This window comes from Rana temporaria, chromosome 3 (assembly GCF_905171775.1).
Source record: "Rana temporaria chromosome 3, aRanTem1.1, whole genome shotgun sequence".
In the NCBI taxonomy this organism is placed as follows: Eukaryota; Metazoa; Chordata; class Amphibia; order Anura; family Ranidae; genus Rana; species Rana temporaria.
The window spans coordinates 436,094,217-436,120,104 of NC_053491.1; the positions used below are offsets into that span (position 1 = coordinate 436,094,217).

Here is a 25,888-nt window from a genome sequence, read left to right on the forward strand (position 1 = left end):
AACCAATCTGTAATGTGGCACAGATGCACGGGTGTTTGACACTATGGGCTAGATTCACATAGAGTTAGGCCGGCGTATCAGTAGATATGCCAACCTAACTCGGAATCTGCGCCGACCTAAGTTTAAAGGGGTTGTAAAGGTAAAAGTTTTTTCACTTTAATGCATCCTATGCGCGTTCACGTGATGTTCTTGGTTTCCCAGCCTGGCCATTGATTGGCTAGGCTGGGCGGATTGATAGCAGTGCAGCCATTGGATGGCGCTGCTGTCAATCACAGCGGATGACACGGCGCACCGGGGGGCGGGCCGAGTGATACAGTCGGCGGCTATGGCCGCCGATGTATCAAGGCAGCGCGCTCGCAAAAGCTTTCCACCATGCAAGGGAGCTCGCATGAACGTGGAAAGCTTTTGCGAGGAGGAGCCGAGACAGCCGCCGAGGGACCCCAGAAGACAGGGTTAGGGGACACTCTGTGCAAAACTAACTGCACAGCGGAGGTAAGTATAACATGTTTGTTATTTAAAAAAAAAAAAACATTTCTGTCTTTAGTGTCCCTTTAAGTGTATTCTCAAACAGAGATACACTTAAACCTATCTAAGATACGACGGCGTACGCCATCCTATCTTAGGGTGCAATATTTAGGCTGGCCGCTAGGTGGCGCCTCCATTGCGGTCGGCGTAGAATATGTAAATCACTAGATACGCCTATTCACGAACGTACGCCCGGCCGACGCAGTACAGATACGCCGTTTACATAACGCATTAGCAGACCTAAAGATATTCCATCAACTAGTTGGAATAGTAATGTTAAAGTATGGCCGCCGTTCCCGCGTCAAAATTCGAAAATTTTACGTCGTTTGCGTAAGTCGTCCGTGAATAGGGATTTACGTCATTTACGTCTACGTCGAAACCAATAGGCCCGTGCGGCGTACGTTGCCTTAATGCACACAGGGATATGTAGGCGGACGGCGCATGCGCCGTTCCCAAAAAAACGTCAATCACGTAAGGTCAAACAAAATTAACATAAAACACGCCCCCTCAGCCTATTTTGAATTAGGCGCCCTTACGCCCGCCCGCTTTAAGCTACGCCGCCGTAACTTAGCAGGCAAGTACTACTACGCCGCCGCAAAGTTAGGACGGGCTATGTGAATCTAGCCCACTATCTGCTGTTTAACTGACTTTTTGCTGTTAATATTTTGGACTATTAATTCATTTATAGCCAAAGTTCACATTTAGACAATGGGCCGGATTTAGATACCTGAGCGTATCTGTCCGGCCGGCGTAACGTATCCTAGATACTTTACGCCGCTGTAACTTTGGGCGCAAGTTCCGTATTCAGAAAGAACTTGCGCCCTAAGTTACGGCGGCGTAGCGTATGTGGGCCGGCGTAAGCCTGCCTAATTCAAATGGGGATGTTGGGGGTATGTTTTATTTAAATTTGGCTTGACCCCGCGTATTTTAAGTTTTTTTTAACGGCGCATGCGCCGTTCGAGAAAACATCCCAGTGCGCATGCTCGAAAATCCGCCGCAAAACGTCATTGCTTTCGACGTGAACGTAAATTACGTCCAGCCGTATTCGCGAACGACTTACGCAAACGACGTAAAAATTTCAAAACTCGGCGCGGGAACGACGGCCATACTTAACATAGGATACGCCGCACACACCCCTCATATAGCAGGGGTAACTTTACGTTGGAAAAAGCCGAACGCAAACAACGTAAAAAAAAAGCGCCAGGCGGTCGTTCATTTCTGAATCTACGTAAATAGTAATTTGCATATTCCTCACGTAAACAAACGGAAGCGCCACCATTGCCATTGCCTTGGAGGGGATGCAGGCAACATCTAGATCCATATCCAAGAGCGACAGCCCAGGGGATGAATCGCCACGGGATGCCCCACCCGAGTCATCGCCACGACACCTGCGGAGCAGATCCCCGGGCACGAGGCATGGACCGCGGGAGGGCAAGTGACTGTCCCGAGGACAATGGCACCACGAGTGCCACGAGTGCAGCTCAGCGTCTGAGCATATTTTATTTTGGGTGACATGCACAGAGGCATGTGCCGTGCACCTGTAAGGGCTTGCCATGGCGGACAATGGCATGGTCCAATATTTTTTTCTTTTTACGGACCCAGACCGTGGGACATGTGTGTCACCCTCACTGATGTCACAGCAACATCAGACTGCACACGGTCAGGAGTGCAGAAGTCTGGACATCGGTTTGCAGGGACAGGGTTTGCCCGGTGATGACAGTGCTACGGTGTGACTGATGTGTGAGTGTGTGTATGTGTGTGTGGCCAATGTCTCCAGACAGGCACAAGGCAATTTCTGCCAGCACTGCGTGTCAACTGGCAGGGGTCACCTTGGATCGTCGGGGAGAGGTTATTCCCACGACCGTGTGGATGTGGTATGAATGTACAGCAACATCATTGGGCCCTTGGCGTGGCGTTGCTGCTCCCAAGTCCTGCACGGTGGAATTGGGATTAACCAATGTGAGGTGGATGTGGTGTTTGTAAGCTAGGGACCACAGTGTTGTGCATGCGTGCATTGTCCGTGTGCCATGATGAATGGTTGTGTCGCTGTAATTCAACGTGCAAAGATGGGTTCCACGAGGCAACTCCTGACTGCTGTTCCTTCAGCAGACAGGGTAGACTCAGGCAGGGGGAACAGTGTGTTGCGGGGGTCAGGTCATCACATATGTCAATCTCCAGGCCCTTTCTCATGGCGTAGTCGTGCAGCACGCAACATGCACAGAAGGTCTGGCACACGAAGTTTGGGGAATACAACAGGCCCCCCCGGACTTATACAGGCATCCGAAACGGGACTTCAGGATGCCAAATGTGCGCTCCACCACTGCACGGGTACGTATGTGTGCAGCATTGTATCTTCTCTCGCCTCTGGTTTGGGGATTCCGGTATAGAGTCAGGAGGTGGGGCCCTAGTGCATATGCCCAGTCACCTGGAAGGGTAAAGATAGGAGGATGTTAGCCGTGCATGTGCCCCTCTTGATGTCTGCATCATGAGGGCGGACAGTAATGCCTGACACCCATGTCACTTACCAAGCAGCCAGCTGTCCCTGTACACGTTCTGTTCGAATTCTGTTGGGATGTTGCTTTGACGGTATATGTAGCTGTCGTGGCTGGCCCCGGGGTGTTTGGCACGGACGTACCATATGAGGCATTGGGCATCGGCTTTCGCCTGTACGTTGATAGAATGCCACTGCTTACGATTGCAGTATATGTGCTCTGCGGCACAGGGGGGCCGTAGTGCCACATGTGTGCAATCAATGGCCCAGACGGTGCGCGGGAATCCGGCAATTCTGTAGAAATCCTGCATTGCCTTCTGCCGCAGGTGCTTATGGGTGGGTTTGATGATGTGGTGGAACATGTGTGTGCACGCATCTGCTCATGGTGGATTGTGACATCCCAGACACGACTCCACTTGTAAGTTGGAAAGAACCACAGGCGAGGAAATGGAGTGTTGCCAGTACCTTGACCAGTGGCTGCACTGCATGTGAGCGTTCTGTCTGGCTGGTGATTTCATCATGCAGGGCTGTGGCTAATTCCAGGATGGCATCAGGGCTGAATCTGAAGATGCGGTACACCTCCGATTCCCCCATGCCGAAGACGTTAATGCGCGTTCGGTATATCCTCTCCTGTGCCCTCCTCCATGCCTGTTGACGCAGTAGTGCTATGACCATGGCTGCCCCTGGCATGTTGGCATACGGATGTGTTGTCTTGCAAAAGGGGTTGCTCTGCTCGTCCGTAACGGTGCTGCTGCAGCTGCTCTCCAGCTGACCCGTGCATGTCTGTTGCCGGGTTGCACTGTCAACTTACGCGCATCTCGCGTAGCATGCGCCGGGCGCACGCACGTTCATGAATCGGCGTATTTCCCTCATTTGCATGTTTGCATGGCCAATCGATGGGAGCAGCACCGTGCGCTCAGCCCACATGTACGCCTACCCTACGCCGGCGTGCGCGAGCTACGTCGGCATGGTGTAGTCTGTTATTAGGTGCAGGTTGGTTCGTGGGTCTGCCGCACACATATCCTGGTGCACATTGGCACTTACGTCGGTGTAACGTGCTATACGACGGCGTAAGTGCTTTGTGAATCTGGGCCTAAGTCTTTTCCCTGCGTTTAAATGTCCTTATTTCTTCTGAGAAATCCTCACTTCCTGTTCTTCTGTCTGTAACTACACACCGTAACGAGAGGCTTTCTTCCTGGTGTGGAGAAAGCCTCTTGAGGGGGCGAGCAGGAGTGTCAGGACGCCCACTAACACACAGCTCCTTTCTCTATCTGCAAAGTAGAGAGTGTCCTGACTTGCCTGCTCGCCCCCTGCCCCCTCAAGAGGCTTTCTCCACACCAGGGAGAAAGCCTTGCAATACTGTGTGGAGTTACAGACAGAAGAACAGGAAGTGAGGTTTTCTCAGAAGAAATAAGGACATTTAAAAGCAAAATGGAAGGATGAGGTAAGTGAAGGAGGACTGCACTAAGGTAAAGGAAGCTATTTAGGGGGAAAAAAATGTTTCCTTTACAACCCCTTTAAGCAGAAAATCCCATGTGGACTGTGCACTGTCTGTTCTGTAGGGCGATATACAGAATTTCTAACACATTCATGTTCTGTGAATTTGTTATAAATAGACCCCTTGTGTTACCATTTCCAATTCAGGTTGCTCTCATACAGTAAACCAATCACAAATCACCAGCCAGACAAATAAGATCAGGTAGAGTGAGAACATAGGCATCAAATGTTTATTAATATTTAATAAATACATATCATTAAGCAAAAATAAGAATCTAGCAGCAAAATAAAAGCAAATAAAAATACCTTTAAACTTTAATACTGTATTTGCCGGCATATAAGAAGACTGGACGTATAAGACAACCCTTTAATTTTCCAGCTAGAATGTTGGTTTTGGGATATACTCGGCGTATAGGACAACCCCCTTCCTACTAGTCTGTCTGGAAGCTGAGGGGTAGCCAGAACAACTGCTGACAGGAACAACCGCTGACAGAAACAGGCTTTTTTCAGATCTCACTGTGCCATTACATATGCCTCACTGTGCCATTATACATGCCTCACTGTGCCATTACACATGCCTCTCTGTGTCATTACATATGCCTCACTGGGCCATTATACATGCCTCTCTGTGTCATTACATATGCCTCACTGTGCCATTACATATGCCTCACTGTGCCATTACATATGCCTCACTGTGCCATTATACATGCCTCTCTGTGTCATTACATATGCCTCACTGGGCCATTATACATGCCTCACTGTGCCATTATACATGCCTCACTGTGCCATTACACATGCCTCACTGTGCTATTACACATGCCTCACTGTGCCATTATACATGCCTCACTGTGCTATTACACATGCCTCACTGTGCCATTATACATGCCTCACTGTGCCATTACACATGCCTCACTGTGCTATTACACAAGCCTCACTGTGCCATTATACATGCCTCACTGTGCCATTACACATGCCTCACTGTGCCATTGCCAACCTCACTGTGCCATTGCCTGCCTCGACGATCTCCCTACCTTCTCCTGTTTGCACAGTTTGTCAGGCTGCGGGCTTCCATTATTCAAAAGCCGCGCCCAGGGGCGGACTGACAACTCATGGGGCCCCCGGGCAATAGGAGATTATGGGGCCCCCCAGCAAGCTGCATGCTGTGGGGACACTCGATAGGAGGGAGGGGCCAGGAGCAGCGAAGAGTGACCCGAGAAGAGGAGGATCCTGGCTGCTCTGTGCAAAACCAACTGCACAGATGAGGTAAGTATAACATGCTTGTTATTTAAAAATAAATAAAACAAGATTTTACAACCCCTTTAATTAAAACCAGCAACTGTTGAGACAACACCTTGGTCAGGTCTATGTACAGTGTAATGTACAGAGTATGTGGGTCAGGAGTAACAAACAAAACAACATATAGAGTATAGCAGTCAGGATGAGCGCCACGTTCACATCAGAGTCCTCCCTTACATCAAAGTCCCAACATTCTCCCTCTACATCACAGGCCGCAGAATCTCCCCTTACCACAGAGCCCCAACAGTGGCACCCTATGGCAGAGCCCCCCCCCCCCCAGTGTGTCACCTTTTATCTGTGTCCCTTTACACACACCTTTGCACATTAGTGCTTGGTGTGGCAGGCAGCTGGCAGGTAAAGGCTTTAAAAATCCACTTGTTGCCACCTCTAAACTGCACAAGTGAGTCATGGAGCCAGCTGAATGGTGAACTGCTGTGGTTGGCCACAGATTGGGCATTGAGGCATGTGATGGGTGCCATGATGTCACTGCCCAGGTGTGCACCCAGACCTGTTGCCGGATCCGAGGCCGAGCTCAGCAGTTCACCAATCAGATGGCTCCAAATGGCAACAAGTGCATTTTTCATGGGCATGGGATTGTTAGATCGACTTCTGTTGAGTGGCAGGGGGCACACATGGAACATACAGTATACAGACACAATATACAGACATGGACACACACAGTATACAGACATAGACACACACTCACAGTATACAGACATGGACACACACAGTATACAGACATGGACACACACAGTATACAGACACACACACAGACAGTATACAGACATGGACACACACACACACACACAATATACAGACATGGACACACACACAGTATACAGACATGGACACACCCACACAATATACAGACATGGACACACACACACACACAGTATACAGACATGGACACGGACACACACACAGTATACAGACATGGACACGGACACACACACAGTATACAGACATGGACACACACACACACACACACAGTATACAGACATGGACACACACACAGTATACAGACATGGACACACACACAGTATACAGACATGGACACACACACACACACTATACAGACATGGACACACACACACACACACAGTATACAGACATGGACACACACACACACACACACACATGGACACACACACACACACACACGGACACACACACACACACACACAGTATACAGACATGGACACACACACACACAGTATACAGACATGGACACACACACACACACACAGTATACAGACATGGACACACACACACACACACAGTATACAGACATGGACACACACACACAGTATACAGACATGGACACACACACACAGTATACAGACATGGACACACACACACAGTATACAGACACAGATACACATGTATACAGAGATAGTATACGGACACACACAGTATACAGACACAATATACAGACACAATATACAAACACGGACACACACACAGTATATAGAGACAGTATACAGATACAATATACAGACACGGACACAGTATACAGACACAATATACAAACACGAACACACACACACAGTATACGGACACACACAGTATACAAACATGGACACGCACACACAGTGTACAGACCGACACACACACACACAGTATACAGACACACACACACACAGTATACACAGATACAGTAAGCATATACATATACATACACACACACACAGTATACACACTTTTCATGTAGAAATCAGCCTAATTGAACACACTGCTGCTGCCCCCATCTCCTGGCATGCTGGGACTTGTAGTTCCCCAGCAGTATACAGACACATTCAGTGGTAATACAGGAGAGGAGGCTTAGCCTGTGTTTTGGTGGGCAGGTAATCTGTAGGGACTGAGATGTAGCAGAGATTGGGGGAGAAGTTCAGAACATGCTTCCTCCAGGAGAAGTGCATATGTCACACACAGAAAAACGATCTAACAGCCTCAGAGACAGGAGCTCTGCTAGAGTAAACATAACCCCCCTCACCAGAGAAAGCACTGATAAAACGACATTTAACTTACCTTGCATCAGCCTGAAGTCCATCCCACACTCTATGCTGCCTCCCCACCTCCCTCTCCTCCAGCTGTCGGCAATCTCCTGCTCTTTATTCAAAGAAGCCGCGCGGGGGAAGGGGGGCGTGTACACCAGGTTCCCATTGGCTGAGGAGGTAGTGGAGGGGTGGAGCAGCTATTGCCTCCGAAATATCACTTCAAAATGATGTCGGTGTCATACATTTCAGGCACAGATGTAAAAATACACAGATTTTTACAATCTGTCCCTGAGTTTTCTAAGGCTGGCAACCCTGATGGGGCCCCCTAGTGGCATGGGGCCCTCGGTCACTGCCCGAATGACCGAATGGTCAGTCCGCCCCTGGCCGCGCCTCCTCCTCAGGCTGTTCCGTGATAGGCGGAACACTAATTTTCCCAGCAGAGCCTCTGTTCAGTGTTCCGCCTATTATGGCTGTCCTCTTGTCCGAGGATGAGAAGGCATCCGTGATAGGCGGAACACTGAAACAGAGGCTCTGCTGGGAAAATGAGTGTTCCGCCTATCACGGAACAGCCTGAGGAGGAGGAGCGGCCAATAAGAATCTAGCAGCAAAATAAAAGCAAATAAAAATACCTTTAAACTTTAATACCGTATTTGCCGGCATATAAGACGACTGGGCGTATAAGACAACCCTTTAATTTTCCAGCTAGAATGTTGGTTTTGGGATATACTCGGCGTATAAGACGACCCCCTCCTACTAGTCTGTCTGGAAGCTGAGGGGTAGCCAGAACAACCGCTGACAGAAACAACCGCTGGCGCTGACAGAAACAGGCTTTTTTCAGCTTTTTTCAAATCTCACTGTGCCATTACATTACATGCCTCACTGTGCCATTACATATGCCTCACTGTGCCATTACATTACATGCCTCACTGTGCCATTGCATATGCCTCACTGTGCCATTACATTACATGTCTCACTGTGCCATTACATTACATGTCTCACTGTGCCATTACATCTGTACATGATCATCTGCGTACATATGTCCGTGATCACACAAACCAATTATTATACACTTAACAGGATTTTTTTTTTTACCAAAGACATGTAGCAGAATAAATTTTGACTTAAATTTATAACAAAATAAAATTTTATTGGATTTCTTTTAAAAAAGAAAGAAGAAAATATTGTTTTTTTTTCCAAATTTGTGGTCTTTTTTATATTGCAAAAAAAGAAAAAACGGAGTGGTGAATAAATACCACCAAAAAAAAAGCTCTATTTGTGCGAACAAAATGATATAAAAATGTATTTAGGTACAGCGTTGCATGACCGCGCAATTGTCATTGAAAGTGCGAGAGCGCTGAAAGCTGAAAATTGGCCTGGGAAGGAAGGGGGTGAAAGTGCCCAGTATTGAAGTGGTTAAGAATGATGATTTTGTCATTCATGGCATTAAGGTAGATTGTAGGGTAAGTAAGTTGCCCAGATAACAACTAATTGTGTAGCTCTTTCTACACAAGACAGTATTATTGGGAAATGATCTTCCTGCATGCAACTGCACCATCTGTTACCCTGATATATATTTCTGTGGTTTTAACTAAACGTTTTTGTAAGCTGCTTAAAAGTTTAAATGTTACCTTTTTATATAAATGTAACTGTGATTAATATTTTATGATCCTTTAATAATATTAAAAGGGATGCTTGGGATACCTTTTAACAAACATGCACAAACCTTCGGTTGTTGGCTGTTATACTACTTCACAGACTGCAGGTGTCACTGTTACTCTTTGTATAAATAAGTAAATATGCTGCATACGCAAAATAGTTTGATGTAGGCATCATGCCCACAACCCCTGTCAATGTCAGAACTGCTAATTACAAAATAGATGGGACTGCTTAGAAGGGATTAAAAGACTTTATGTACATTCCTTTCCAAGGTTAATGTTACATCTACATACTTCCAGATAAGGAGGTACACTGTATATGGGTTACCATGTATAATGCATGGCATGCTGTAAAAAATTATTGTTTTAAAAGTGAAAAAATAATAAGATTTATCCAGTGGATTTGGGGATTCCTTCTTTTAAAGCTCAGTCAAGGCTTGCCTGCGAGCAGGCAAGTAAGTGTTTGTTATTGAAGAAGAGACAAAGTGCATATCTTCTGCGGGCAGGAAAAGCAGTCTTTGCCGGGAGAAGATAGTGGTTATCGCTAGTGATTGATCAACTTGGTACATTCAGCCTGCCCATTAACGGTTCAAATCTTAGCTCAGATTCTAACCATGTATGGCTGGCATAAGTACACTCAGCAACCACCAACAGATTACCCCTCCTGCCTAGCAGCCACCAACAGATCTCCAATGAATTAGAGTTCTCCTCTGCCCAACTGCTTAGACCAGGGTTTCTCAACCATGGTTCCAAGGGTTCCTCCAGAGGTTGTTTGGGGTTAATTTCTGCCTCTCAGATATGTTCCTACTGACACCGGTAATCTTTCTAACTATATGTAAGGGGGCAATTCATCCTCCTGACCACAAGTGTAAGGAGCATTCTTTCCACTGACCATCACACTAATGTATCATGAGTTGTAGATGTAGCACCCCCTTACTTTCAGTATGGGCGTTATGCTAAAATTAGTGGGGAATGGAAGGATTAGTTTACTCCTATACATAATTTGTGGAAATTTGGGTTGTTGCCAATGTTGCCAATTTCAGAATCTGTCCTGTAGGTCAGTCTGCGCTCCGGGGGTGCGTTATTACGCTCCGGCTGCCAGGCGGAGCGTGTGATAGTCGCCTGTCCGGGGGCACTTTACCCACCCTGATAGGGGTGGCGAAGAATTGAGTTACACTATTGCTGAGAGCAGGCTTGCTCTTTTTCATATCCAAGGCCTGATACTAAAGTTTCTCTACGCTCATCAACCTTTCTCTATTGTGTGCCATGTTGATGTTGGCCATGTTGGGCCTTGGAATAAAGCATGGAAAACTCATTTTGTGTCTGGACACTTGCTCTTCATCTACACTCACGGATGTCACTCCTAGACCAAGCCAAGAAGGTAACTCAATATGCCGATCCCAAACTAATCAGCGGCTCCTTCGGGGGTAGCGCTATACGGATATAGAATTTTCTTTAGCAGGGGTTTTTCTGAGATCAGAGAGTAATTTCAAGGGTTCCTCTGTGTTGAAAAGGTAGAGAAAGGCTGGCTTAGACACTAGGTATTTATACTAGATATTTATACCTTTAATGCCGTGTACACACAAATGGATTTTCCGACGGGACACTATTCCTCCCACTGACACCGAAGATGGGGCACTATTATTCCGCCTAATAACAATAATGGGCATTGTTTACTCTCACTGACACCAGGGTACTTTCTTCTCCCACTGACCATAGTTCGGCCCCCCTAAAGCTTGAAGAACAGTAAAGTGGCCCTTTGTTTAAAAAGTTTGTTCTAGAGCTCTGTTCTCGCCAAATCTTGTCTTACCCTTTATATTACTTCCTTTCCCAGCTTTGATACCTTGCTTAGATCAGTTGTGTAGCCTTATCTCATATACAGCCAGGCTTGTAATCATTGGTCTTGACTGCTGAGGCGCAATGAATCCAGGTACCCCTTAACTGCAATATACCTGTACATAAACTCCCCCCCCCTTGCCCCTTCACCCTCTTAAATAAACACTCTTACAACCATTAAAGCGGAGTTCCACCCAAAAGTGGAACTTCCGCTTAATCCACTCCTCATTTGGCATGTCATTTTCTTTGGGGGGGAGTGGGGGCTTCAGGAGGAGTGGGACTTCCTGGCCGGCGCGTCGCTGGAACGTGGTGCAGGTGAGTGTCTGTTTATTAAAAGCCAGCAGCTACACTTTTTGTAGCTGCTGACTTTTAACCCTTTCATGCCTACGCCTATGTATGACATTTGGTGTTTACAAGTTAAAATCCATATTTTTGGCTAGAAAATTACTTAGAACCCCCAAATATTATATATATTTTTTAGCAGAGAATCTAGAGAATAAAATGGCGATTTTTGCAATATTTTATGTCACACGGTATTTGTGCGGCGGTGTTTTAAACACAACTTTTTGGGAAAAATTAACTTTCATGAATTTAAAAAAAATGAAAAAAGTAAAATTAGCCCATTTTTTTTGCATAATGTGAAAGATGATGTTACGCCGAGTAAATAGATACCAAGCATGTCACGCTTTATAATTGCACGCACTCGTGGAATTGCGACAAACTACGGTACCTAAAAATCTCCATAGGCGACACTTTAAACTTTTTTTTACGGTTACCAGGTTAGAGTTACAGAGTAGGTCTAGTGCTAGAATTATTGCTCTCGCTCTGACGATCGCGGCGATACCTCACATGTGTGATTTGAACACCGTTTTCATATGCGGGCGCGACTTCCGTATGCGTTTTCTTTGCTGCGCAAGCTCACGGGGAGGGGGGCGCTTTAAAAAAAAAAATTTTTTGTTTTCTTATTTTTTTTATTTTTTTTATAATATTAAATTGTGTTTTTTTTTTTTTTTACATTTTGATCACTTTTATTGCTGTCACAAGGAATGTAAACATCCCTTGTGACAGTAATAGGTGGTGACAGGTACTCTTTATGGAGGGATCGGGGGTCTAAAAGACCCCCGAGCCCTCCTTTGCACTTCAAAGTATTCAGATCGCCGAAAACGTGTTAATAAACATAAAAACTGACTGGAACTCCCCTTTAAGTTGGAAAGGGCAAGGCCACAGCTTTTTTAAAGCAAACTCAACATTTAAACATCGAACATTCCATAACCAGTGCCAGTCACAGTTTTACTGTGAGCACACAATTCCAAAAAGGGGGGAGGGGCCTGTCCTTACCATAAGTGCTGGACAGGCCGCCTACTTCCAGTTTTCCAACAAGGGCATGACCCATTACAGCCATTTTCTGCTGGCAAGGTCAAGAAAACCGCAGCAAGCTGCGACATACCAAAGAAAAAAGGGGCGGGAGGGTGGGCAGCTCTTCCCAGCACGTTTCCAAAAGACCCAGAATTCCCTGGGGCGATTCCTTTTACACGAGCTCAGGCCCATCCCATCCAATGCCCCAAATTGACCAATCCTTAAATGACCACCACCTTGTACAGTACCTGGCCATGCCCCCAACAGTCAAGGCTCTCTTTCCCTAAGGGGGGCTCAAGAGGCCTTCATTGCTTTTTGTGTTTCATGTATAGTGATTATTATTTCTAGGTATCCCTTTTGAGTTTGCACTAGTCTGCTGTGGTATTTGCTGCATCATTTCTACATATTATTTACAACACATTAGCATTTCATTTGTTCTGTGGCATTGGTTCTCCCCAGTTTGAGAATCCACAAGTTGTATTATTTGATCTGTATTCCCAAACAGGAATCTTTACTACTTCCTATGATACTGGCTCAGATTGTGAGTTCTCAGAAGCCTCTCCATGCACAAGGATGGTGTGCAGTCACCATCTCTCTACCATGGTGGTTAGGAGGTGGGGTGCCACATTCATATTAGATCACACAGGTGTAATAAATGCTACCACTGACATTTTGATGCTGATCTTTTGATCACCCTGGCAATGTTTTACCAGTGATATGTCATGGCATGGGTTGTTTTTATGTAAGGTATTTTCGCCCCGTAATGCTAAGATTTCAATGAGAATGTCATAATGAAAATAATACTGATTGTAGGGGTTAGAGGTTGAGATGAGGACTGGCACTATTTTGGCCAGAAACATTATGGTTAGCTTGGCAGTTAGGCTATGTTAAGTATAGGAAGATCAGCCCAAAACATCATGAAAGTCATACTTTTTTGCTTTAAAAGTAATTTTTGCAGCCAGGGTAGGCTACTTCATTTTAGGATTTTGGGTGTGATAACTGCAATGACAAATATCTGCAGGGTAAGAATTAGTGCCAAATACAGATCGACAACAAAATCAGGCTTTGGTGCCAACAACTCTTGAGCGAAAAATGTTGGTGCTGAAATTCCCACACTCATGTTAGGAAGACCAAAAATAAGACACTGCCCAAGTCCAAGCTAGCTTCACCATTGATGCTCCTGTGCTTCAGACTGGCATGACCCTCCTGCGGAAGCAGTTGCAGGTGATACATTTCAGAAGGTTCAGGCTGAAGTGGAAGATTGAGCCATAATTGAATAGTAGGTTGTAGTAGGACCTGACGGACAAGTTCCCGGTGTTGTCAGCGTACTTCATGGCAGTGAGTGGAGTATACAGAGGATTAGTCTGATGGCGGAACACTGGTTGTGTCATTCCTATCACTTTCACTGTGGCCTGGATAAAATACAAAATGAGTAAGACTGTCACAGTTTGTAAAAAAAAAACAACAATCAGTGCTGCTACAAGCCCTCTGGTCCAACGTTAAAGCCAGGTGCCGACTCCAAGAGAGAGTATGCCCCTCTCAAATGAGCACAGATACATGAAAACCGTGGCCCGTACTCTGATGATATCAATCATGTTGTTTATTCTGTTCCACTGGCTTGAACATAGTCCCCACCCGAGGCCATGACCTGCTGATGCTTTCACCCAGACTGGGCAGAATCATCGAAGTAGGGGTTGCCTGGATTTAAAGCGGATCTCCACTCTAAAGTGGAGTCCCGCTGATCGGAACCCTCCCCCCCTCCGGTGTCACATTTGACACCTTTCAGGGGGGAGGGGGGTGCAGATACCTGTCTACAGACAGGTATCTGCACCCACTTCCGGCCCTACGATACGGGCAAAGGACGGGTTTTTTCCTTCCTTCCCGTCCGTCCCCCGTTGTATGCTGGGAACACTCGGCTCCCAGCACACAGCGGGAGCTAATCGGCGGGCGCAGCGCGACTCGCGCATGCGCCGTAGGGAACCGGGCAGTGAAGCCGGAGCGCTTCACTTCCTGGTTCCCTCACCGAGGATGGAGGGGGGAGCAGCAGGGTGACGAGCGATCGGCTCGTCATCTGCTGCGATCGGCGCTGGACTCCAGGACAGGTAAGTGTCCTTATATTAAAAGTCAGCAGCTGCAGTATTTGTAGCTGCTGGCTTTTAATATATTTTTCCCGTGGCACATCCGCTTTAAGGGCTTTTTATATCCAACACACGATTAACAAATAAAATCTATTAAATGATCATTTAAGACATTATTTACACAACTCAGTATTTCACTCGGAGGAGGGTACAAAAAAACATGTGGACAGGCAAATGTGGATACAAAACCCACCTACTGCTGCCCATCCAAATGTCTACCCATAGAACACATTTAATGTGTGTACCTAAATAAATAGGAAGCTGATGATATACTGTAAAAGTACATAGGTATACATGGAAGTCAAAGTATCCATATATATATAAAAACTCGGAGATTCAAAAAATGGGTAGATTTCGTAAGTCATTAGACTAAAAGGGAGTGGATTGGCTACTGATTGGGATTCATTTTTGCTTCTGTTAACTAACACATCCCAAGCCAACACTAGGAGTGTCAGTTGAGAATGTAGACATGCACATGACAGTCTGTGATAAAAAAAATATATAATATGGTACTTATGAGCCTCTCCCTTTCTCTGGAATTTATTTCCTCATGCAATTCAGTATTCTCCAATTCTCAGAACCTTTAGGCACAGCCTTAAAGCTCTCATATTCAAATAAATATATAACATATTGGGGTTGTTTTCCAAAAACTGGATAATGCTAAATCTGGGGCAGATCTACATGGTAGCCAATCAGCTTTTAACTTCATCTTATTCAATTAAGCTTTGACAAAAAAAATGAAATTTGATTGGTTACCATGCATAGCTGCACCAGATTTTGCACTTTTCAGTTTTAGTAAATCAACCCCATAATCTAACTAAATGCTCTGTTTAGTCCTTGATCCAACATCGACTCTGACAAGCATACAGTTGTGTTTTCTTTAATTTGGAAACCCTTGTTTGTATCGCAATGGTTTTGTTTCTACCTATGCAATATAATGTGTTTTATCGGACTTACACTACAGAAGAGCACTCAGTAGCAAAAAAAACATTGTTTTCAATGGTGCCTAATAAGACACCTGCACTGCACTGCAACTTAAAACATAAATACATTTACAATTTTTTGCAGTTTTTTATTCAGCCAGCAGATGGAGCTTTAAGCTCCTTTTAATATATTTAACAAGTTAAGCCTTCAGCTGTGCTGAAAAAAGCATTTTATTTACAGCATTAACTCAAGTCAGTGACTCCTCCGCTATCATGATCTCAGTTTTAAAAAGACAAAGTAACAAACCTTAAAAATAAAAATGATCCCAAACCATTTTAGTTGAACTTAAAAGGGAAAGTTCACCTTTAATGGACATTTTTTTTTTAAATTGCCCATGGTTCCAAGCATCCCCAGCAGATTATGTACCACTTCTCTGCTGTCCCCTCTATAAATGTAAGCTGTGTGAAGCCTACCTAAAAAAAATCCTCCCCCCCTCATCCTGCTTTAACAACGAAATGAGCCAGACAATAGATGTGCGACCACAGTATTTTGTTCAAACAGTGCACCTTCTGTGTAACAGTAATGGCCAAGCTCAATCGCTCAGAGCAGCCAACAGGACGCACTACACATGCATGGCGTTTGAAAGAGCCTGAGTGGCCATTGGGGGCACACTTTTAAGATTAACACAGGATAGAGGGAATTCAACTACTATTTTATTTTTCGTACAAGCTGCGCAGGGACTACATGTATAGAGGCGGACAGGAGCAACTAAACAGCAGAGGTGTGGTATGTAATGTGCTGGGGATGCCAGAATGCATGGGGGATTTGTTGGAAAATGGCCATAGAAGGTGAACTAACCCTTTAAGCCAACTTGTGTCCAGATTTACTAAACCTTTTTTCCCTTTGTTCCTATGGGTATTTTGTTGCATTATGTAAATCTTTTTTTCTTCTTGAGTGGTTTTAAAGTGCTAGAGAATAATATAGCAGTCTGTTTATATCTGTACCTTGATAGTAAGATGCAAAAGGAGATACATTTTTATGAGGCACTCTGCTTTGTCACGTGATCAATGTCAGATGACAGAGAGACCCAGAACCCAGACTCACTATTGCACTCATTCCAACCAGAATTCAGGCACTCATTAGATTTAGTGGTTAACAGGGAGGTACTGGGAGGCAATAGGAGGGGCCAAGGTACATCTGTCCAAACTTTGAATCTGGATAATGGCCCTCTGGGTGTTTAAGATCTGAAAATAAACTGAAGAGGACCATAAGGCCTCGTACACACGACCGAGTTTCTCGGCAAAAAACAGCAAGAAACTTGCTGGGAGATATTTTTTTGCCGAGGAAACCGGTCGTGTGTACATTTTCGTTGAGGAAACTGTCGAGAAACTCGACGAGCCATAAAGAGAGCATGTTCTCTATTTCCTTGACGGGAAAGGAGAAAATTGGCTTGTCGAGTTCCTCGACAGCCTGACAAGGAACTCGACGAGGAAAACAATGTGTTTCGCCCGTCGAGTTTCTCGGTCGTGTGTACGAGGCCTAAGGTCCCGTACACACGACCGAGTTTCTCGGCAGAATTCAGCCAGAAACTCGATCAGAGCTGAATTCTGCCCAGAAACCCGGCCGTGTGTACACTTTCGGCCGAGGAAGCCGACGAGTTCCTCGTCAAGCCAAATAGAGAACATGTTCTCTATTTCCTCGTTGTTCAATGAGGTAAGTTGGCTCGCCGAGATCCTCGGCGGCTTCACACAGAACTCGACGAGCAAAACGATGAGTTTTGCCCGTTGAGTTCCTCGGACGTGTGTACGGGGCCTAACAGTCTAATGGTCAGTTCACCATTTCAGCAAAAGCCTTATGTAATTACTAACCTTTGCTACAGCATCTGGTGTCTGCCCCAAGGCAATAAAGATCTCATGAGCAGCAGGTACGTAGACCTCTTTAAAGTATCTTATAGTTTCAGCATCAGCTCCAGGAAAGTCAGACTTGGATACTTCCTCCATCAGCTTCATCTCAAACTCTGTGTTGACGGGGCCTGGCTCTATCATAGAAATGCTGTACACATACAACGTGCATTAGATGGGCTCTTAAATATTTAGCTCTTTGGGGGATTTCTAGGAAAACACAGATGTAGTCATCTTTCATGCATAAAAATATAGGTATTTTTACTTACAAGATATTAAACTTTAAAAGTTGAACAGCCAGACTTTCGCAGAAACCTTCAATTGCAAACTTTGAGGCAGCATAGACGTCATTGAATACAATACCTGAAAAATAAAGAGTTGGTTGCTGCAAAATGATCATGCAGAAAAAAAGGGCAAAAAAAACCTCAGGGCCTGAGCTTCCCACATACCAAACAATTATTGCCCATGTTTTAGAGGAATTAGGGAAAGTCTATGTATAGACAAACCTCATTTTTGTTTTTGTTTTGGATAGAGTAGGGAAGGTTTAGAACAGGGAACAGCAGCTGATTTGAGGTCTGAAGTGCATGAGTCATATGGCCATCTTTACGAGGCATGTTGTTGTTCAATGGCATGTTGAATGTGCGATGCTTGTAAAAATGGCACTTGATGTGGAAAGCGTTATTGACCCCTGGTTTGGAACCTCTGTCAAGCTTGTATTACTATTTGTGGCTTTGCTGGGTAGATTTACCATCTTTGTTTGTCCCAGTCACCAAATCTTCCAAGGGGGAGGCACTTGTTCTGATGACAACTGTCTAATAGGGGAACTCTGTATCTTACTTTGTAGATATTTCCTTTGACTTCCTGTTACATTTCCCGGGCAGGATGTGAAGGGAATTCTCCCCAGTGTGACAAAGACACCAAAAATGTAACTGGCAAAGAATTGTAATTCTTACCTACTCTATCTAAAATTAAGTCAAGTAGTACTATTAGTATGCTAGCTGTTAGAGAATAAGTTATCTAGAGATTACATTTGTCTTTAACCACTTAACGACCCCTTCACGCCGATATACGTCGGCAGAATGGCACGGCTGGGCACATCAACGTATATGTGCGTTGTCCTTTAAGCCCTTTAGTAGTTAAAAAAAAATAATGAATAAAAATGCAATAAAACTATCCCCTATTTTGTAAACGCTATAAATTTTGCGCAAACCAACCGATAAACGCTTATTGCGATTTCTTTTACCAAAACTAGGTAGAAGAATACTTATCGGCCTAAACTGAGGACATTTTTTTTTATATATATATGTAGCGCTACCCCCGCAGGAGCCGCTGGTTGTTGTTGGGATCGGCATACTAAGTTACCTCTTAGGCCCCATACACACGGGAGGATTTATCCGCGGATACGGTCCAGCGGACCGTTTCCGCGGATAAATCCTCCCGAGGATTTCGGCGGATTTTCATGCGATGGAGTGTACACACCATCGCATTGAAATCCGAGCCGAAATCCTCTGGCGATGACGCGGTGACATGCGCGACGCTGTCATATAAGGAATTCCACGCATGCGTCTAATCATTGCGACGCATGCGGGGGATCCCTTCGGACGGATGGATCCGGTGAGTCTATACAGACCAGCGGATCCATCCGTTGGGATGGACTCCAGCAGATGGATATGTTCTGCATGTCAGCGAATATTCGATCTGCTGGAATCCATCCCAGGGGAGATATATCCGCGGATAAAGATCCGCTGGCGTGTACACACCATAGGATCTATCCGCTGAAACCCATTTGCTGGGATTTATCTGCGGATGGATTCTATGGTGTGTACGGGGCCTTTCTGTTGTCTAGGGGTGAAGTGGATGAGTAGACCAGTGAGCGAATGTCCAGACAATAAATAAAGGTTTTCTGAATGCTTTATTCTTGGCCCAACATGACCAACATCAACATGAGGTAGAGAGGAAAGGTTGATGAAGCAGTAGAGAACTTTGCGGTATCAGGCCTGGATATGAAGCGAGCAATCCTGCTCTCAGTAGTAGTAGATACAGTTCGTCGCCACTCTAGAGTGGGTGAAGTGCCCCCGGACAAACTCCTGCCACGAGTTTGGCAGCCAAAGTGTCACTTAAGGTTGCTGGGAGGAAAAGGTCTCTGCCACAGACCCGGCTCTAGGGACCTCTGCCACAGGCCTAGTACTTGAATGAGCTAAATGGATTGAGCAAATCCTCCCAGTAGATTAAGTTAGGGTCATCGGGTGGCAGTTGAAGTGTACCTGTCAATGTCCCGGTCACCAGATTACCGATGGTTAGTTCAAGCCCTATTGGATAACCTGCCTCTGGGTTCTCCTCAAGCCGACCCCCCACCGAACGGCATACAGCCTGGGATCTTCTTAGTAGATGGGGGACCCAGTAAGTCACTGGGGCCCCTTAGTAGCATCAATTGCTCCAGGCCAGGAGGGCCCAAAGTCTGGAACTCCGTGTAGCGCGCGACCCCAGGCCAGGTAGGCCATAGTGGAGGGGCCCGCGATGTGCACACACCCTGAAGGTGGGTGTCGCACCTGGAACCAGGAACCTGCGAAGAACCAACAAAAATGGCGTCTGCCACAGATATACTCTCCCCCAGCATGCCCCGCGAGGGAAAACCCCTCCAATTGGCTGCTGGGGAAAAGCGGCTCTGCCAGAACCCCTCTAGCGCCAACTGTCGCCCAGGGGTGGGATCAGCACCCCTGGAGCGCAGACTGACCTACAGGACAGTTCAGGAATGACAGCAGCCCAAATTTAGCAAATTCTGAATGGGAGCAAAATAACCCTCCCATTCCCCACTAACTTTAGTGTAGTCCCCATACTGAAAGTAAGGGGGCGCTACATATTTTTTTGGGGGATATTTATTATAGCAAAAAGTAAAAAATGTTGATTTTTTTTCAAAATTGTCGCTCTATTTTTGTTTATAGCGCAAAAAATAAAAACTGCAGAGGTTATCAAATACCACCAAAAGAAAGCTCTATTTGTGGGGAAAAAAGGACTCCAATTTTGTTTGGGAGCCACGTCGCACGACCGCGCAATTGTCAGTTAAAGCGACACAGTGCCGAACCGCAAAAAGGGGCAAGGTCCTTTAGCTGCATTTTGGTCCGTGGTGGTTAAAAGAAAAGTATGTTTTTGTTTTTCTTCGGAATCCTACTTACTTAGGTGGATGCAACTGCGGCTGAAAACCAAGCCACCTAATCTCTCGGTTCTCACAGCTCCCTGAGCAGTCACTGCTGTCTGATCTGCCCCTCTGCGCTTATTGGAGAGTTGAGCCGCAAAGGGGGCGGGAGCGGGCAGCTAAGCCTCTCAGTGGCTTGCTGGGAGGATGAGCCGAGTCCCGGTCCAGGCATATAGGAGGATTCTGTCTTCATTGTCGCAATCTTGCCCGAGCCTGGACCTGCTCTGTAAAGTCAGCTGACAGCGGCCTTCAGCCTTCTGACTGCTGAAAACCGGTCACTGGAGTGCAGAACGAACTGCACTCCTGTGATTCACAAGAGAAGATCTTTGGCTGTACATCTCCTTTAATAAATCATTAAAGTGAAACTAAGGCAGGGTACACACTATAAGTTACAAGCGATTTTAGTGAGATAATTTCCCTGCTTTGCTATTGTGTTCTCGCAGTAGGCTATCCATTGTTTGCCAGCGCTATTTGGATGCTGGTTTTCCAGCATGCTCGTTTGACAGAAGCCGGAAAACCAGCATCTAAACAAGCTGCTGTACACACTGTGAATAAAATTAATTAGATCAGTGCCATGCAGTACTTATCCATAAAAAAGTCGTATTAAATAAATACCCTGTGATGAAAATTATATTTCAACAATAAAAAATCATCAAATGAAAATCGAATGTTTGCATGTACTGTATTCACATTATACGTAGATTAAAAAACTTGAATGTTCATAAAAAACTTGTGCCAACATTTTTTCTACAAAACCTTATCTGAATTACCACTGTGAGTTACCGGGTAGTTTTTGTAATTTGACATTTTTATCACATTTTACTATAATAAACATTCAATTCTTTTGAGTCATGTATAATGTGAATACACGGATTTTCATTTGATGATTTTTTTTATTGTTGAAATTTTACTTACATCACAGGATATTTATTTAATATGTATTATTTATGGATTAGTACTGCACTGATCTAATTAAAGGAGTTGTAAAGGAAATTTTTTTTTCACCTTAACTACTTGCCGACCAGCCGCCGTATAACTGGTCATACGGCGGCAGGTCGGCACGGCTGGGTGAGATTACGTAGCTATACGTCATCTCGCCTTTCAGCCAATAGGGGGGCGCGCGATTGCCGCCGGGCACCCGCGATTTCTCGTTACAGAGCGAGAACTGGGAGCTGTGTGTGTATGAACAGAGATTTGTCATTTCCCCAAGTCAGTCCCACCCCCCCTTCAGTCAGAACACACCCAGGGAACATACTTAACCCCTTCCCTGCCAGTGGCATTTTTATAGTAATCAATGCATTTTTATAGCACTGATCGCTATAAAAATGCCAATGGTCCCAATTTTTTTTTTACGAAAAATATGTAGAAGAATACGTATCGGCCTAAACTGAGGAAAACATTTTTTTTAATATATTTTTGGGGGATATTTATTATAGCAAAAAGTAAAAAATATTATTTATTTTCAAAATTTTCGCTCTATTTTTGTTTATAGCGCAAAAACTGCAGAGGTGATCAAATACCACCAAAAGAAAGCTCTATTTGTGGGGAAAAAAGCACGCCAATTTTGTTTGGGAGCCACGTCGCACGACCGCGCAATTGTCAGTTAAAGCGACGCAGTGCAGAATCGCAAAAAGTGGCCTGGTCATTGAGCAGCAATATGGTCTGAGGCTGAAGTGGTTAATGCAATCTATGCATTAAGGTGAAAAAACATCTGATGATGCCGCCCCCCCCCCCCCGAGCCCCCGTTTTACTTACCTGACCCGTCGAAAGTAAGATCCTCTTCGCCGCTCAGCCTGGCCGCTGATTGGCTAGAACGGATGGATTGAGAGCAGCGCAGCCATTGTCTGGTGCTGCTGTCAATCACATCCAGTGACGCGGCGCGCTGAGGGGTGGGCTGAGTGATACAGTGAGCGGCTATGGCCACTCGCTGTATCACGGGAGCGCGCCCGCAAGGACTCATCACCATGCGAGCTCTCTCGCATGAATGTGGTGAGTTTTTGCGGGGAGGACCAGAGACAGCCGCCGAGGGCTCATATTTACCATCTCCCTTATTGTGATTGTGCTTAGGTGTTTTTGATTTATTTTTTGCCGTACACGCTGGCCGAATGTTGACAAGTTTCTGTTGAACCGGCCGATCTTTGGCCAGTGTGTACCAGCCTAAAGGGGTCTATGTACAGTTCGCTAAACAAATGTGATCTACTTAGATATAGGGATGAGCTTTATGTTTGAGTCGAACATGAGTTAGGTCTTGTTGGGTGCAATCTTCTTCTCAGGAACTGAGGGTGCTAGCAAAGCACATAGCAAATAAGAACAAAAGATGATCAGGACAGCCGCACTCCAATCCAACGTAACTTTAATGTAAAAAACTGGAAACAGGCACAAGTCACAGCAACGAAACCTATGACAACTGATGCGTTTCACACTAACTTCAGTGTTTACTCATAGCTATGAGAAAACACTGAAGTTAGTGTGAAACGCGTCAGATGTCCTAGGTTCCGTTGCTGTGACTTGTAGTGCCTGTTTCCAGTTTTTTACATTAACCACTTCCAGACCTTAGGTGGTTTTCAGATTTGGTGTTTGCAAGACTAAAACAGTTTTTTCTGCTAGAAAATTACTTAAAACCCCCAAACATTATATATATTTTTTTCTAACACCCTAGAGAATAAAATAGTGGCCATTGCAATACTTTTTGTCACACCGTATTTGCGCAGCGGTCTTACAAGCGCACTTTTTTTGGAAAAAAATCACTTTTTTGAATTAAAAAATAAGACAACAATAAATTTGGCCCAATTTTTTTATATATTGTGAAAGATAATGTTACGCCGAGTAAAATGATACCCAACATGTCACGCTTAAAAATTGCGCCCGCTCGTGGCATGGCGTCAAACTTTTACCCTTAAAAATCTAGATAGGCGATGTTTAAAATTTTTTAGAGATTGCATTTTTTGAGCTACAGAGTAGGCCTAGGGCTAGAATTATTGCTCTCGCTCTAACGATCGCGGCGATACCTCACTTGTCTGATTTGAACACCGTTTTCATATGCGGGCGCTACTCGCGTATGCGTTCGCTTCTGCGCGCGAACTCGTCGGGACGGGGCGCTTTAAAAAAACATTTTTTTTGTTTTCTTATTTATTTTTATTTATTTTATTACTTTTTACACTGAAAAAAAAAAATTGATCACTTTTATTCCTATTACAAGGAATGTAAACATCCCTTGTAATAGAAAAAAGAATGACAGGTCCTCTTAAATATGAGATCTCGGGTCATAAAGACCTCAGATCTCATATTTGGGCTTAAATGCAAAAAAAAAGAAATTTGGAAATGTCATTTTTTCAAATGACAAAAAAAAAATTGTCTCTTTAAGAGGCTGGGCGGGACTGACGTTTTGACGTAACTTCCGCCCAGCAGAGCTATGGGGACGGGCGAAGGAGATTTTTCCTTCAGTCTCGTCCCCGCTCAGCTGCCGAACGGTCCCGATCGCCTCCGCCGCTACCGACGGCTCCGGTAAGAGGCGGAGGGCGCGGGAGAGCGGCGGGAGGGGGGGGGCCCTCTCCCGCCACCGATAACGGCGATATCGCGGCGAATCCGCCGCGGAGACCGCCGTTATCGTTTACCAGACCGCGCACAGCTGCTGCCGTTACCGAGATATCAATCTTTAAAAAATGGACGTACATTGTCGTGCGCAGGTCTGGAAGTGGTTAAAGTTACGTTGGATTGGAGCTGTCCTGATCATCTTTTGTTCTTATCGAACATGAGTTAGACTCGAACATTGTCTGTTTTCCCGTTCGGCCACGGAACACCCTTTGAAAGTCTATGGGAGAAATCAAAAGTGCTAATTTTAAAGGTTAATATGCAAGTTATTTTCTTAAAAAGTGTTTGGTGACACGGGTCCTGAACCAGGGGACATGTATCAATGCAAAAAAAAAGTTTTAAAAACTGCACCATCTAGTGGCCATCAGAATGTGCTCACATCAGAGTCCGTTTACACAAGTGTTTTAAGTTGGGACAGAGCTCCTTTCAGTGAGTTTCCCCCAGAAAGGAACTGCTTGGGTTAGGGTTGTCACTTGTTACATAAATATAGCTATGTCCTACCTTGTAGCCCCAAAACACTGCTGATCACGACAATATGGCCGCTTCCACGCTTCTTCATGGATGGTAGAAGCTCTCTGACCAAGTACACAACCCCAAAAAAGTTTGTCTCAAAGATCTTCCTCATGTCATCCATGGAATGGCTTTCAAGGGGGCCAATGTGTCCAATACCAGCGTTGTTCACTGTAATGAGATATTATGTATTTAAGGCAAATGAAACATAAGAACAAAAAGAACATTTATAAAAAATAGAACACATAGAATTACAAAGCTAAATGCAGAGAGAAAGTGAACAATAGTAGCAGTGAGCTGTTATTGATGGAAATTTCCCCTCTTGTGGTCAGTAGCTTCTAGTAGCTTCTAGCTCTAGAAGCTTCTTCTACACATTCAAGCTTATTGTACCCTTATTTGTATAGAAACATAGAAGAGTGACTGCAGAAAAAAGAAGACCAAATGGTTCATTGAATCTGCTCCATTTTTTTTTCATATATCTATTTTTTAACTTTTTTGTCTGAGTATAGATCTATGTTTGTCCCAAGCATGGGCGCCTGCAGGTAGGAGCAAGGGAGTGTCCACCCGGAATCAGGGATTGAATAGGAACATTCAGCACAGTGGCATCGCTATTGGGGTGTGGGCAGTCAGCGGGGTGACACCATCAAGGTGCTGTCAAGCCCCCCCCATCAGTGTAGTGTGACTGCGGGCTCTTTTCCCTGCTCAGTCCAGCAGAGAACTTGGTGGCGCTGTGTCAGGAGAAAGGCAAGCTGCGGGCTGTCAGATGTTTACCCCGCTCGCCCCCCCCCCTTCTCCTGTCAGGAAGAAGAGACGGCGGCACTCACCAGGTCCCCCGCCCAGCTTCCTGCCCGATCCATTCCTTCCCCATTGGCCATAACTGAGGGTCAATCAAAGGAGACTAGGAGAGGAGAGTATCATGTGAAATGTAGTCTGAAGTTTGGCAGACCCATTTTCCACACGAAGGATTCTACAGCTTGA

At 45.2% G+C, this 25,888-nt stretch overlaps 1 protein-coding gene across 1 annotated transcript in view; it reads right to left on the reverse strand.

Annotated features, from left to right (window-relative positions):
• Positions 1-12,471: 12,471 nt before the first annotated feature.
• Positions 12,472-25,888, reverse strand: part of RDH8 (retinol dehydrogenase 8) — a 36,624-nt gene continuing 23,207 nt past the window's right edge. The window contains exons 3-6 of the mRNA XM_040346391.1: positions 24,902-25,081; positions 17,886-17,979; positions 17,584-17,767; positions 12,472-14,065 (exon numbers count right to left, since the gene is read on the reverse strand). Of these exons, the coding sequence (XP_040202325.1) occupies positions 13,841-14,065; positions 17,584-17,767; positions 17,886-17,979; positions 24,902-25,081 (683 nt within the window). The 3' untranslated portion in view covers positions 12,472-13,840. The remainder of the gene's footprint in view (positions 14,066-17,583; positions 17,768-17,885; positions 17,980-24,901; positions 25,082-25,888) is intronic.